We start from the raw sequence: 15289 nt of genomic DNA on the forward strand, positions 1-15289 counted from the left end.
TATTGAACAATTCACATGTTCACATTACATTACTTTCTTCAAAAACCCCGGATCTTTTTTTATTATAATTATTATTATTATTTTATTATCCTATACGAAAAATGTGCGTCTTGTGCAGAAAAAGCGGCATGTCAATTTTCAAACCGATTGGACTTTACACTTTTTTGTAATTTATCAACATGAATGGGCAATGAGCCCAAGTCCCTGATGGCAGAGCGGTTAGTGTCTCCACCTTCCATGCAGAAGACCAGGGGTTCAATTCCCCACCCAGACAAGAGGGGATTGTTACTTTATCACCTCACTTTGTTGTTAACCATGACAATGAAGTGACTCTTATTATTCTGCCTCTCATTGGCTAGATCAGTGGTTCCCACCTTTTTCTTGAGGGACCCATATTTTCATCATTGCAGACTTCGGCGATCATTATTTTAACCTACTTCCGGTCCGAGTTGCAGTCGGGTTGGTTGAAAACGTCGGGCAAGTGCGGGTCGTTCATAAGGTTGTGTCCAAAATCACTCACTCACTCACTCCTCCCTACTCCCTATATAGGGAATTCAATGTAGTGGACTATGTAGTGAATTCAATAACGGACCGTTTCGGACACTACTTTGCTCGTTGTTCGGCGCCGTTCCACAATGCATGACGGGATATATTGCCTGGTTAGTGACCATCGGATGTCCACTACATTTTGCAGTGGATTGTGGGATACATCCAGTGGACTATATAGTGAACATTAATAATCACTAAACATTCGGACATCCCTACAAAATGGCGTAATCACTATATAGTGGTTAGGGAGTGATTTCGGACACAGCCTAAATGTACCCGCGCACTACTGGCATGTATGCGCATGTCTGTGTGTGTGTGTGTGTGTGTGTGTGTGTGTGTGTGTGAATGAGAATGACAGGGAGACAGAGCGCTATGCAGAGATGATTGAACGGCACAATATTTATATTTTAAAATCGTGTTAGGGAGAAAAAAGCGGAATCAATTTGTGGCGCTTGGTGTTGATTGTGTGATGGATAGATAAATAGATAGGTATACTTTATTGATCCCAGACTGGGAAATTCACACGTGTTGCACCACACTGGTCTGTGTATGGGAAACACTGACTTTCTGCAAGTTTACTCTGTTTACCTCTGTGAGTGTGGGAGGGTGTTCACGTGACAACCCTTTCCTCCAGATTTAATTTTTTAATATCAATGTATTTATTTTATTTATTTATTCAAACTAATTATTAAGCTTTTTAACGCTATGTACTATATATATATATATATATATATATATATACAGTACAGGCCAAAGTTTGGACACACCTTCTCATTCAATGCATTTTCTTTATTTTCATGACTATTTACATTGTAGATTCTAACTGAAGGCATCAAAACTATGAATGAACACATGTGGAGTTATGAACTTAACAAAAAAAGGTGAAATAACTGAAAACATGTTTTATATTCTAGTTTCTTCAAAATAGCCACCCTTTGCTCTGATTACTGCTTTGCACACTCTTGGCATTCTCTCATCTTTTGGCCTGTATTGTATATACACACACACACACACACACACACACACACACACACACACACACACATATATACCTGATGGGTGCGGAGGTGTCGCCCTCGTCCCACCACTGCTTGGGCGGGTTGATGTACATGCACCACAGCTCCCAGTTGTATCCGTGGCCTGAGTTCTCGTAGCGCTCCAACTCGAACGTGTCATGTTTGATGTTGTCAATGGAGGGCAAGATGATCCTCTTGTGATCTTCTTTGATTCTGGCCAGAACTGGCTCGGCCCTGGTGTTGCACAACATGTTTGCTTTTAAATCACTTTAAATCCTTTAAATCACTCTTCAAAACTTACTTCTGGGGACAGGCTTTAGTATGAGGTTGTATTTTATTCATCTTTTGTATATTTCATGAACTGCACATCTTACATTTTACACTTTAACTTACAGGGCCACCCACCCTCCTCTTTTCTTACTCTCAGGGCTGTGCAGTATGACCTAAATCTCATATCCTGATATGGTCATTTTATATCCAGATAACAATATATATCAATATTGCACCTTTTCAGTGAATTACATAAATAAAATGTTTATCTAAAATGATCACATGAAAAGACTTATTCCTTATTACATTTCTAATTAAATAAATGACAAATAAAAGATACTTAATCATATTTTATTATTTTTCTCCTTTTATTTGGAACCTTTGGGCAAATTTTCAATTCAACAGCAAACAAAATATAAGTTTAAGTGTAAAGTATTTAAAATAGCAGTGTAATGATGTACATGCTTCCCAATGCTGGCACAGTTTTTTCCCAGGCAACAACAGTGCCGTGAAGGTGCCATATGGAGGGGCACTACTTCAGTCAGTTACCTCGGTCATTTACTTTTCTGTCAGAACGCTGAGGCTTCCTGCACCCATGCACCACGCACACAGGACGACACAAGGCCACTTTTTGGCGCGACAGCCGTGTTTCTTGCCGGTTGATGAAGACAACATGATGCCGATTTTCATGTCTCCTCAACCGGTTGGAACTGAGGAGGTTTGCGTGTCTGTTGTGATGTTGCCAGCTCATCCCCCAAATTCTACAGACTGCAAGGACTCACTAAATTCACAGTGAGAAATATATCAAAACGTTGCTTCGGAGTGAGTGTTTTGCGTAGAGTTAATAAGTTGACGCTGCTGTCCAGAGTTTTAGTGATCGGTGAAGTGTGACACTCAGAACAGACAATCGTACCATGTTGATCACAGCATAGATAGATAGATTTACTTTATTGATCCCAAACTGGGAAATCCCTTTTTTTTTTTTAGATACTGCTACTGCTACACTTCCACACAGGATTTACATTACACTGTGTTATTGTGTTTGTTGTGCTGTAAGTTTATGTTGCCTACGCTCATGTGTGGAGCGCAAAGGACAACTAAGCATTGTTCAAATTACAGAATATCACCTAGCGTAATAAATTACCAGAGAGTTGATCTGATACAGCACAACACTGAATGACTGACGACTGATGACTTTCTACTGTTGCACGATATATACCGTCATATCACACAGCCCTACTTACTCTTATCTTATTTTTTCCAGGCACAGGATAGTGTTTGGTGTGTTCATTTTAGGCTCTTTGCTGTTGCTTTGTGCTCTCCTTCATGGACTCTGTAAAGCACTGAAGTGACTCACACTTAGCGGTAGCTTTGAAAGAAAGTGCTGTAATAATGCTGCGGTTGTTCTATTGCACTTCAATGGGTTATGCCTGCAAAATTTTACGCATTTTGGAAAAGTTTTGCTGCCTTAGATAATTTTATCTATATGGAAAAAAAAAAAAAAACTGACAAGGCACAGAGGATTTATGATGACTCAGAACTTCTATTAATAACACAAAATGTGATTCACAGTCATGCAAGACACCATTTGGTAAATGGAGCTGTTATCTTCTCTTTTCAAATAGTGAATATCTCATTTTGAAATGAAATTCTTCATTTGTGCCATAACTAGGGATGCAATGATTTATTCATTACATCAATGCATCAGTTATTAATTTTTGCAGATTCAAGTGAATTGATCTGCTAATTAAATAGAATGAATTGTTCTGACTTTGACCTGAATCAAATGAAATGCTTTGAATCAAATCATTCACCATTCTTTAAAAAATTTCAAATGAGAGGCCAGACCACTAAGTTTATTACAGAAATACTGAGGAAAGATTAAAGCCCTCAGGTTTATGCCAAGACTAATAACTCATAGAATTAATGCAACAATTTACACTGCCTGTCTCTAATGTTTTGTTATCAAAAACACAAAAACACATGTGAAACAAAATGCTCCAATTTTTTTTTTTTTTTTGGTTATGATGGGGCTAAGGAGTTGTCTTTTGTTAGCTATACTCTTTCGAGAACTGAGAGGCATTCATCGTCTCATCATCATCTTTACCACATGACAACAAGGTGGGCCGGCATCATGGTTCACAAAACTGGACCAAACTGAATCGTTCCAAAAACAAAAAAAACATCATTTTTAAACTGAATTGCCACCAAAGGAACTGATCCTCTGTTAGCCTAAAGATTCACACTATTCATCACAGCCAAACAGAGCCTGAACCAAATCCTATGGTGCTGATTCTGTGCTGTTTCTCCCTCAGTGAATGATTTGACTCCCTAGCATCCCAACAGTTCTACCTTGAGGTTTTCAAGTCTATCCAAAGGCCGAACCGACTCACCAGGAAGGAGTGAACTCCACATGGGCATCAAAAAAGCCTGTCACTTCGGCACTGGCCACCTTCCAGCCCTCGATTCTGGCGCGGATCAGCCCCTCTCTCTTCTGGTTCCTGACGATCTTCACCAGGCCGGGGTAGCGCTTGTTCACGTATTCCTCCAGTGGTCCTTTGAGTTGCTCTGGGCCACAAGAGACAAAAACACATGGAATGAAAACAGCAGCAGGGTTTTGGTCTTGTTGTGATTCAGACACCTACAATGGTGGAAAAAAGTTTGGGGACAGCCCATGCATTTGTGAAATATTGCATTAACAAATCACTCTTAGGTCTTCAGGTGCAATTTCTTTTAGTCCAGTCACAGCAAAAATACTAAACAAATCCTAAAAAAGCCATTAAAAACTTCAAATTGATTGGTTCCATAAAAATACAGAAGAAATTTGGAGTATTGGGTCATTTTGGTACCAGTGATGAAGGTCGTTCTTTTTATTAAAAGACCCAATTTTTGTTGCCAAGCTTGGTGTCTATGTAAAGCCAGCACATCTGAAAGTTCTTCAGACACAAAAATGTCTAAAACAAGGAACCTAACGCAGGAAACACGCCTGAAGAGAAAGATTACACTGTCAAGAATTTAGTTTGGTTCATTTTTCTTGGAAACAATAAACAAAAAAATATAATTTGTATTTGTTTGTATCTGTCTAACGCAGCCACACCTTTTGAAACACAAAAAAGATTTTTCCACAAATATTTCATGATAATATTTGAGATTGTGTAAAATTTTAAGGGTGTCCGAAAACTTTTTTCCATCACTGTATTTGCCAGAGGTTTTCACTGACCTTTCCATGACTTTTCCATAAAATGTATATTTTAGATTTGCCCCTGAAAATGTTTGTTTTAGCACCATGGGCGCTATGTGGTGAAAGTCAGTCAAATACTGTATATAAGCCTCTGTAAAACAAACAAGAGACTCACATAAACCTGGACAGAGTTTTTCACTTTGTAAGTCCAGTCCAAGCTGAAACAACAGAGCAGTCAGTCTGTGGATACCACTGGCTCACAGAGGTGAAGTAAAGTATGTTCAGCTTTCTTTACCACACTGAGACAAACTGATGCATGAACACACATCACAGGAATCCTCAAGGGCCACAACACGCTGAACTGGGGAATCAGTTTTAAACTGAGCGAACACTGTGTTGGTCGGTTTCCACAGCTTTGCAATTGTTTTTTTCATAACTTTTCCCAGGACCTGGAAATTGCATTTTCAAATTTCCGGAGTTTGTCTGACCCTATGAACCCTGCTCGTGGTTCGAGAGTCTGCTCTTCAACTTAAGGACGAAGCATTAAGCCACAAGAAAGGCTTTGAGCCCCTGCCAGCGCTGGGTTTGTTGTTCTTTGGCTGACCCTGACCCTGACCCAGACAAGAGGAAACAGAACAGCTCCTCAGCGATCAATAAAGAATCCCGTCGTCTGATTATTCGCACTCAGAGGAACAAAAACACAACCAAACCAAAAGGCCTCATCACATTGGTCAGTTTTGTGTCATATTCAAGACTCAAACACACACAGCGGCAGGAAGATGCGACGTAAGCGTGTTCTCTCGCGTCCCTGCGGCTCTGTATCGCGTTCCAGCAGACGGCAAAAACCACCACAGGGAGTCTGCGGCTTCCTGAGTGGTGGCAGCCGCTGCACCTTTGATCTCTCACTCAAGTGATCAGCCTTTTCCCTCCGGAGCCAAACAGTCACAGCCCCTCTTCCTTTGCATCACACACACACACACACACACACACACACGCCTACATGCACACACTTGCACATATTTGTAATGCTCTCTGTTTTTCTGTCTCTGTATATTCTTGATGATCATCACAGACAAATAAACACATTTCTGATGCTCTTTGTCTCGGTTTCTCACACACACACACACACACACACACACGCATACACACGTGTGAGTTTTGTCCAAACCGTCACGCGAGGCCAAAAAAGCCGAGCCGGGCGACGTATGCAGGCGGAGAGAGAATGGTGAGTGTTATTTGTTTGCATGCCTCGCCTTCTCCCCTGCTGCAGTTTCCTCCCTCTGTGATAGATAGCTGGCTCTCAGCCATCCAGCAGAGCCAAGAGCATGGGGGGGATTGAACTGTCTCTCCCTCCTTTTACCCTCCTCTCCCTCTCCCTCTCTCTCTTTCTCTCTCCTTGCATTTCTGGCCATCCTCAGCCACTTTTTCATGCCCCGGCTGTTTCTGCCTCCACGCATGAGGTCTCCCCTCCTCTTCCTCTCGTACCGTCTCTCGCGTCCCATTTCCTCATCGCATCTGTTTTACTCTTCCGTTCTATTGCGTTCCTCCCTCCCTCCTTTCCATATGCATTACACTCGCTCTCCTTCTCTCTGTCCGACCCTATTTTTCTTGAGGCCCCTCACTCTTTCCCACCCTCTCTCTCTCTCTCTCTCTCTCTCTCACTTCGTCTGCCACTTCCTCTAATAGCCTGGCTTGATCTCCTCGCTCTGTGTGCATCTTTCTCTCTCTTTCACACTACCTATTTTCACCTCCTCTGCTCCGACTCTCCCTTCAAGCTACTTTCCCCTCCACAACATACGCCTCTTCCTCTCTCCCTCCTCATTCATTTCATCCCATCCGCCCTCATCCCTCCTTGCAGTCCACTCCCCTCCGCTCTTCCTGTCTTCGTCTTACAGGGCCCAGCCTGGCAGCGCAGCCCCATAAATAAGACGGGGACATCTCTCCAGTGACATCCTATTGTGGCACTCTGCCTCTCCGCCTGTCCGCCCCGCAAAAGCTGGACCCATTAGTCACCCGACCAAACACCGAGCCTCAATACCGGTGGACGCGGCTTCTGTCGAGGAGACGCCCGTCACCTTGTCACCCTGATGGAGCCCCGTTACGCATTCGACGCCGCCGTCCTGCCAGTGGACATTTCAGGGCGCCATCTTTCCCTGTGTTCCCCGCAGAAAGCCTTAACGTATGCTTTTGTGTTGGCTGACGCTGTCTGTGTCGCACACGCCGGAGCTCGAATTTCTTGTATGAAATTGCTTTGAAGTGTTTGCAAGTGTTGTTTTTTTCATGCTTACAAGAGATTAAGCCTTTATAGGGCAAGTGACTATATTTGGTAATTTCAGAAATTGTACATATCAGTCCCATCCCCTGTCTCAGTTAGTTCAATAATCATTTGGTCTTCACCCAGCCAATCAGCAAAGATCGCTCTACATCCCAGGTCACATGATTGTGGCATTTGACCAATCACAATGGCTTTGATTTTCTATAGGAAAATGAAAATTTTAGAAAAATTTTATAAAAGTAATAAAGTCCTGTCATGTTCTCTAATAACAGTCTAGGGTTGTTTTTTTTGTTTGTTTGTTTGTTTTTTTTTGAATTTCACAGTATTTCAATGAGTGCCCTATAAAGGGTTAAAGAGTTTGGGTGTTGCTCGTGCAAAAGGGTGTGTCACATGTGCACAAAATGAAGAATAATAAACAAGGAAACACATAATGTACATCATAAAGGGAAGTCAATATAGGCACTCGGCTGTATGCTCAGAGCACAATATGGAGTGTTGATTGTAAACTCTATTGGTGACAAGGGACAGTACGTTCTGCAGCTGCAATCTGAGGAGGCTCTAAATTATTTGTGTGTGTGTGTGTGTGTGTGTGTGTGTGCATGCATGCATGTCTGCACTACCTGCCTATAACTGTTATTTTGAGCCATTATTTCATGCTACATGTTTAAATTCTACCATCTATATGCCAAATCTCAAAGGATGAAACACATTACAAGGATTTAGTGTTTTTGTGTGTGTGTGTGTGTGTGTGTGTGTGTGTGTGTGTGTGTGTGTGTGTGTGTGTGTGTGTGTGTGTTTCTCTGTCTGAATGTCATTCTTTGCAGGATGGAGAAGCCTCTGGACATTAAAAAGTCTCCCCTGAAACCCATTTTAACAAATTTCATATGCTGGTTAGCGGCTTTGTAAGGCAGAGTGAGGCAAGTTTCACAGACTGTTACCTCTGAGGCTGACTGAAGTAATATCTGTCAAATCAGCACAGGCAACACAGACTGGGCTATAATGTTTATTTAAAGACTAATATCTGCCTAATATCTGTCTAAACCAGGGCTTGGTGCTGATTGGTTGAAGCAGATCTACCTGAACAGGGCGTGCAGGAAGATGTGAGCTTTAATTGGGTCAGGTGTGAAAGAGCAGAGCTGGAACCAAAACCTGCAGGACAGGGGGCCCTGGAGGACTGGGTTGGTGACCCCTGGTCCAAATCAACATATTAATGTAATCAGTGTATAATGGTATGAGTGTGTTTAAGCTCACAGTGCAAAAACTAACATGCACATATGAGGTCAACTCCAGACTCAAGAGTAAAAAAGTGACATTTTTATATCGGATATTCTGCCTTGTTTCAACATATTTATACTTGTTCCCAGAAAAATTCCTGAAATGACGAAAAACTGCTTTGGAAACAAGTGGGACTGTCTCACCCCCTTGGTATACAGTATATATATATTTTTTTAACTTGTTATACAAAGAATAAGATTTTAACCCTTTCATGCATGAATTATGAAAGCCTGAGTCCACATTTTTTTCTAATGTGTTTTTACTCTTCTTAGGGCATGAATATCTCTGTGAGTCTCCATACTTCTTTCAGGATGCAGGACTGGTCCTACCATGTCATTCTACTAGTATTAATATGTTATCAGCAACAAGAACTGACAGTCTCTGCATAAACCTCAATGTAGGGGAGCAGCAGAGAGCACTCTAACAGCTGATGTGCAATTCCACCATAGAAATCATTGCATTTAGGAGAAAATGACTCTTAAACAGCTGTCCACTGTAGTGACCGCTATGTGTGAAAGGGTTAACACTGAATATGAGACTATTCATATGCTTTTCCTCCTCTTGACAGGAAATACGTGACTTGAGATACAGCAGATCCCAGTCATTTGGGGAAAAAGACACGGGTGCTTTGGGAATAAAAGTCTACTGACCGTCATCGCTGTTGTCGTCCACCAGGATGATCTCTTTGAGCAGGTGAGCTGGTGTGTGATTGACAGCTGAGTGCACTGAGCGGAGGATCACTGACAGAGCCTCGTTGACGAAGATGAAGATGAGGGAGATCTGGGGGAGGTCTCTCGGGTAGCTGACCTTCCTGCATCTGGACAGACAGACAGACAGACACGCAGTATGTTACGCCACAGTGTGACTATCTTATCTGAAAGCCAAATGAAACCTTTTCTATGTGAGGTTATTCTAATGCCTTGCTGTGAGACTTGCATCCTGGGATTTGCGTGCTCCTCTCTTCCTCAGTCATCACTGTGAAAGACCAAGCTGCCTCCACAGAGCTGCTGACATCTTGTTCACAGAGGCTAAAAGACGAATCACGTGCCTTCTCCTGTTCAACTATAATCACATGGGTTTTCCTTTCGTTTTCCTTTTTTTTCCATATTGGCCTATTCACAGTCTGTCTACTGCAGATAGGAGGCCTATTTTTACTGCAGCCTTTGTTTAAATGGGCTACAGCTCTAATGAAGGGGAGAGAGGTGCATCAAGGCTTTGGCTGCATCTCTCTGTGCAGTTACACTGGTGGAGAGTGACTTCCTTCCTTTCCTTATCTCCTTTCCTTGTCACATTAAAAAAAAAGGTGGTCTTCGTATCTTATTATCTTCCATAATGGAATAAATGCAACCTACATTATCAGTATGAACCCTATGTATTCACAACAGCTGGTGAAGTCAGATGGCACAATTATCCTCAACCTTGTGACAGCCCCAAAACATGCCTATGTATCCATTACAGGCTTAACAATGAATAATGGTGAACTTAAGTTAAGTATGTTAAGTATGATTACAATAGAGCTGTGTATTGGAAATATATTTTTTCACATTCTAAATCATATCAAAACTCCCCAAATGACTGAGTGATCCCCCTGGGCCGTCCTGACCCTCCGGCTGAGGGCACAGGATTGTGTCAAGGGACTAATGAATTGCCCCTACACATTTTTTTTTAACTATGTCAAATAATATTGTCATTTTAACTCCACATCAGGTTATAAGCAGCTGGCATAAAGTCTATACAGACTTGCAGAATTGCCAGGTTTGCATGTTTTCTGCAAAAAGTGCACTATTTTTTTTAAAGAGCGCTGGAGAAGGAAAGATATGGGGGAGACCAACATAATAAAAAATGTCCTGGCCAGTGTTAAAACCAAACTGCACCAAACAGTAGCACATTGTGGAAAGTGTTGCCTAAAAACTTCCTCTACACTGCTGAGCGACTGTCATTTACATTTTTGTTTTCAAGTGTCTCCATCTCAGTGAATCCACAATGAAATGATGGTTGCTGGCACTCCTGGCACCAGGATGATCGCTGTGTCTTTAAAAGTCCACTGACAGGGGGCAGCCCAGTCACCAGATAAGAGCGCACACCACGTGTTCCGGCTGAGTCCTGTTCGCAGCACACTGGGTTTGAATCTGACCTCAGGCCATTTGCTGCATGCCATCCCCTCTGTCTCTCTGCCCTTACTGCCTCTTTCTACTGTGACTGTCAAATAAAGCAGACACGCCAAAAAAAATAACCTTTAAAAAACTGATACTGGTACTGTTACTGATACTAAAAGGTTATAATTACTACTACATATACTGCCACAACTACTACTACTTCAAGTGCTACTACTACTGCTAATACTATTACTGCATTAGCAGAAGTAGTCCCGACCATGGAAGCTACGCAACTGGTGGCAGAGATTGGCTGAAGGCTTTCTCATCATCCCCGACTTTCAAACGGGGGCTGTTGCTCATTTAACTGGGGTTCAGGAGCAGAGACAGACACTTTGTGAATGAACATTTCTATGGAAAGCTCGCAGACAGATACAACACAAGGCTATTTGGGAGTATGGGAGCATGCACCCCTGGATGCACATGCATATACACGGATGATACGCAAATGCAATCAGAAGCATGCAGTTCACACCTGCTGATACAAGCACCACCTGTGTGTGTGTGTGTGTGTGTTTAGATTTGTCTGCCCATGCATACATGCATATCGATGGACACACTGATAGTGCAGCTTCATCACAAATCCAACAACAGATTAAGAGGCACAGACAGAGAGAGAGAGAGGAAGAGAAATTAAAAGGGACGGGTGCAGTCCATTAGGTACAAACACTTCAAAGCACACAGGAATTTGTTCCTGATACCAGCAGAAGGGTCATGAAGCCAAACATTTTATTCGTGCTCTTAAAAATAAAACATGCAGGGTTATGAAATTTGCACAGAGAACAAGTTTGTCAGACCCGTTTTTTGACAGCTTTGGCTAAATCAAATCTCTGTGCTCACTTGCTGGGACGGTGGTCTGGGATGGTCCGATCCAGAGAGATTTTGTCACTGAGGTAGGCATTATATCCATACTTCTCCCTCAGGTATTTTGCATCACTCTCCTCAGCTGGTGACAGGGTGGCAGGGAGGCCACCTTTACCTCGACCCCCAAAGCCCTCAATGAGGCCGAGAGATTTAGAAAGACCTGAGCAAGGCAAACGAGAAGATTACATGTCAGTATCCCCTGGTGTGGCTGAGTCACTCCTCTTTCAATAATCCTGTCTAAGGCTTACAGGTGTTACCCCCACACACAAAATCCTATCAGAGATCCAACTCCAACCCCATGTGAGCGAAGGTAGTCATTCGCTGTTGAGAGAGGTGAGCTTATGATTTGATGTGACATTATGACAAAGTGTTGGCACAGATTGTGCCTTCAGTACGGGGTTACAGTATAAAAATAGAGATGTAACAAATATGCTCAGCCCTGGGGTTCCCAGTCTTACTCGCCTGCTGATCCTATATTGAGGCTGCAAAATTCCAGCAAGGAAAAAAAGGCATCAAGATTCAACATGGAGCTGTCTAATTAATGATAAAAGGCAGAAATCTTTCACTCTCCAGGTTGTGAGCCGGGCAGTGAGGCTGCACAGTGGCCTTTCATTTGTTCACTGTTCATTTCAAAGTGAGGGATAACCATCATTACATTCATCTTAGTTTATTTGGGATTATTTGGGGACAGCAGGGCAGCCTGTTGGCTAAAGGGACCATCCTTCAACCCGGTGGTTCATGCACCACTGCTGACAAACATCCACCCTGCTCAAGTGTCCTTGAGCGAGGCACTGAATGCCTGCCAGCTCCGGCGTGTTGCTCGAACCAACCCTGACCTCTGACCTCACTGGAGCACCAAGACACATGGATCAGTTCAGTACCAGAATAGCTCTAGATTGACAAAGTTTTAGGGATAAGTAAAAACTATTTTTTCTTTAGAACTTTAATCTTAAGACCAAAAAGTGAGTAAAGTCAAGGAAGAGTGTAAATAAATAAATTGTTCAAAGTTTTCAAATTTCTGAACTTCTTTCTGTTTTGCCTCTTAGGAGAACAAACTTGTGAATAAATATGATTCTGGAAAGCAAAGGTCAAATTTGTACAAAAATAAAATTCATTTAACTTAAAACATTCTGTCTTTGTATAAAATTTAATGAAGCAGAAATATGATTTTTTTAAAATATCGCCTATTTATTGCAATGCATCTTTCAAACAATTAAATAGGTATTTTAAAATATTACTGTAATAGCTTTTCTTACTGTATGTTAGCCTACATTAAACAGTCAGTTAACATTGTTGCTAATGGCGAGAAAACTTTGCCCCAGATCTGCCCTAAAAATGGCCAGTTTTCCAATTTGCACAATCAAGTTTTCACAATCAATCATGTTTTTCAGGTAAACTCAAGCCCTACCATTATTAGAGAAGCTCTTGCTGTGAGAAAAGAAACTACCAAACAAAGGCACCTAAGAGTTTGTTGATTATATAGCTTTTATTAGTGACTCCGATGCAAGCTAAGTTAACTAGGCAGTGCCTGGTTAACTTATTACCAGTCTCCAACATAGTCAGTTAACATTATTGCGCATGGTGGGAAAACTTTGCCCCGGGTCTGCCCTAAAAATGGCCAGTTTTCAAATTGGTATCATTACATTTTCAAAGCAACAAAGGTTAACTTTATAAGCTCACTATTGCTGTACCTAATTTAAATAAAATAATATATAAATAAATAAATAGCTTGTAAATAAAAAAATGCATGTGGTTTTGTGCTTATTTATAATCATGTAAACTCAGGTCTTAACATTATTTGAGAATTTCTTGCTGTAAGAAAATAAACTAAGAGACTCTGGTAAATAAGAGATGAGACTAGCCCAGCCGAAAAACAAATGAAATGAGCCAACCTCTTTGTGTGTGTGTGTGTGTGTGGGTGTGTGTGTGTGTGTGTGTGTGTGTGTGGAAAGACAAGATTTTGAGAAGCTCCTTTAATGTCTAATACCAGGGGCACCTACAATGACCTTAGCGTCTCTGCAGATCGGTTGGGGATGTCTGTAGGTTCACAGGTTTTTGGGTTAAGTTTTTTTTTTTTTTTTTTTTTTTTTTTTTTTTTTTACCATTTAATTGCCTGTACACCACGTCCTCCAGAGAGCCGAGTCTCTTGAGCAGCACCTCATGACTAATGCCGGCGCCCTGCTGCGCCGTCCCGTTGCCCCGGGGCCTCTTCCCATCAGCCGTAGCCTCCTGACCGACGGCCGGGACGCTACGTGTATTGCACTTGGCCCAGAAAGTCATGAAACCGGCCACGGCGAGCACGTTCAGCACCAGTAAGACCCTCCATCTCCTGAACACAAAAGCCATTAAAGTCGTCGATGTCCGGGCTCCGAGAGAGGGGACAGGGACGGACACTGTCTCCAGAGAAGCCGTGTCACAAATTCAGGGCTCCCTCGCCTTGCGATGTGCAAAAAGCTGCAGGTATAAGCAACTAGGTTAGGTCGGCACACACCCGCACGGGCTATGTGCATTAGAGAAGAGAGAAATAAATTGCAAAAACCTCAAGAATGTTCACATTTTGAGCCATTGCTCATATTCATAGCCATAAATTAACTGTGACTTACCATTTGGCACCGGGGTTATTTTAGGTTGCATCCCCCTTCTGAGGAAATTGGGGGAGCTTGGCCATCGGCTTTCATCCGTGTCACCACCACTTAGGGGATCTTGTTTTAAGATCATGCACGGAGGATGTAAGACAAAGAGTCGAGCATATGTTGAGCGCGAAGAAGCGGTATACCTGAATAATTTAAGAGTCAGGAGACTATCAAGTCCTTTCTTTTTTTCTCTTTGCGTCTAACAGAAGTCGGCGATGACGCGACTGAACAAGACTGCGCGCAAAATAGTCCGGATTCACAGACACTGGGAACCTTCAAAACGCCTTTACCGCGTTCCTGAGCCTTGATAACCTATGCGCATATCACCTTATATCCCTGAAAATATCACCGGGAGATGCGATCCAAGACACTGCATGGATTATGCTCGGGTACAATGGTTCACAGACGCAGCATCCTCCGGCGAAGGTATGGAGGCTCCTCACACGCAGCGGCAGCGGCAGGGAAAGGAATCGCGTCCCTTCTTACATTTTCCCCGGTCGGTTAACACTCACCAATGTTTTCCCCGTTACACTCCCGCCTTTATTGCATGTCGTTTCTTGGTATTTCATCTAATTCTCCCCCATCAGCAATACGGCGCCTAGTAAGGGCGCAGATAAAAACGTGGAGTGGATCTGGGGAGGTTGTCTTACTCTCAGGCTGAGCTCTGCATGGGGTTTGTGTAAATAGTTCACAGCAGTTCAGTGCTGGTGGGTGGGTGGTGGTTGGAGCGTCTGCTCACTAGCACCCAATTATCTGCAATTACAGTACATTTAAATCACGTTACATTACCTCCCAATGTGGGGCCTAGTGATCCACTAGGGGTCCTTCTTGTGCTCCATGCGGTCCCCAGGGTGAATGAATTAAAGCACAGTTTAATTTTACTGTCATTACGCTTCCTATAGGAGTGATCACAATGGAAAACATGCATGAACGGATGTTTGGGTCAAAGGTTCCTCAGACCTTTCCCCGACACACACCCACATACACACAGACACTTTCGAAATCCTGTATAAAATAGATAAAAAAAAAAAAAAAAAAAAAAAAAAAAAATTGTCCGAGATGGCATTACTCAG

The 15289-nt window shown here is 42.4% G+C and overlaps 1 protein-coding gene across 1 annotated transcript in view; it reads right to left on the minus strand.

Annotated features, from left to right (window-relative positions):
- The window catches only part of LOC115369777 (polypeptide N-acetylgalactosaminyltransferase 17-like), a 30296-nt gene extending 15465 nt beyond the window's left edge, over positions 1-14831 (minus strand). Inside the window, exons 1-6 of the mRNA XM_030066444.1 lie at positions 14187-14831; positions 13686-14037; positions 11560-11743; positions 9217-9383; positions 4229-4403; positions 1602-1799 (exon numbers count right to left, since the gene is read on the minus strand). Coding sequence (XP_029922304.1) covers positions 1602-1799; positions 4229-4403; positions 9217-9383; positions 11560-11743; positions 13686-13929 — 968 coding nt within the window. The 5' untranslated portion in view covers positions 13930-14037; positions 14187-14831. The remainder of the gene's footprint in view (positions 1-1601; positions 1800-4228; positions 4404-9216; positions 9384-11559; positions 11744-13685; positions 14038-14186) is intronic.
- Positions 14832-15289: the final 458 nt, after the last annotated feature.

The sequence above is a fragment of the Myripristis murdjan genome, chromosome 13 (assembly GCF_902150065.1).
Source record: "Myripristis murdjan chromosome 13, fMyrMur1.1, whole genome shotgun sequence".
NCBI classification, from domain to species: Eukaryota; Metazoa; Chordata; class Actinopteri; order Holocentriformes; family Holocentridae; genus Myripristis; species Myripristis murdjan.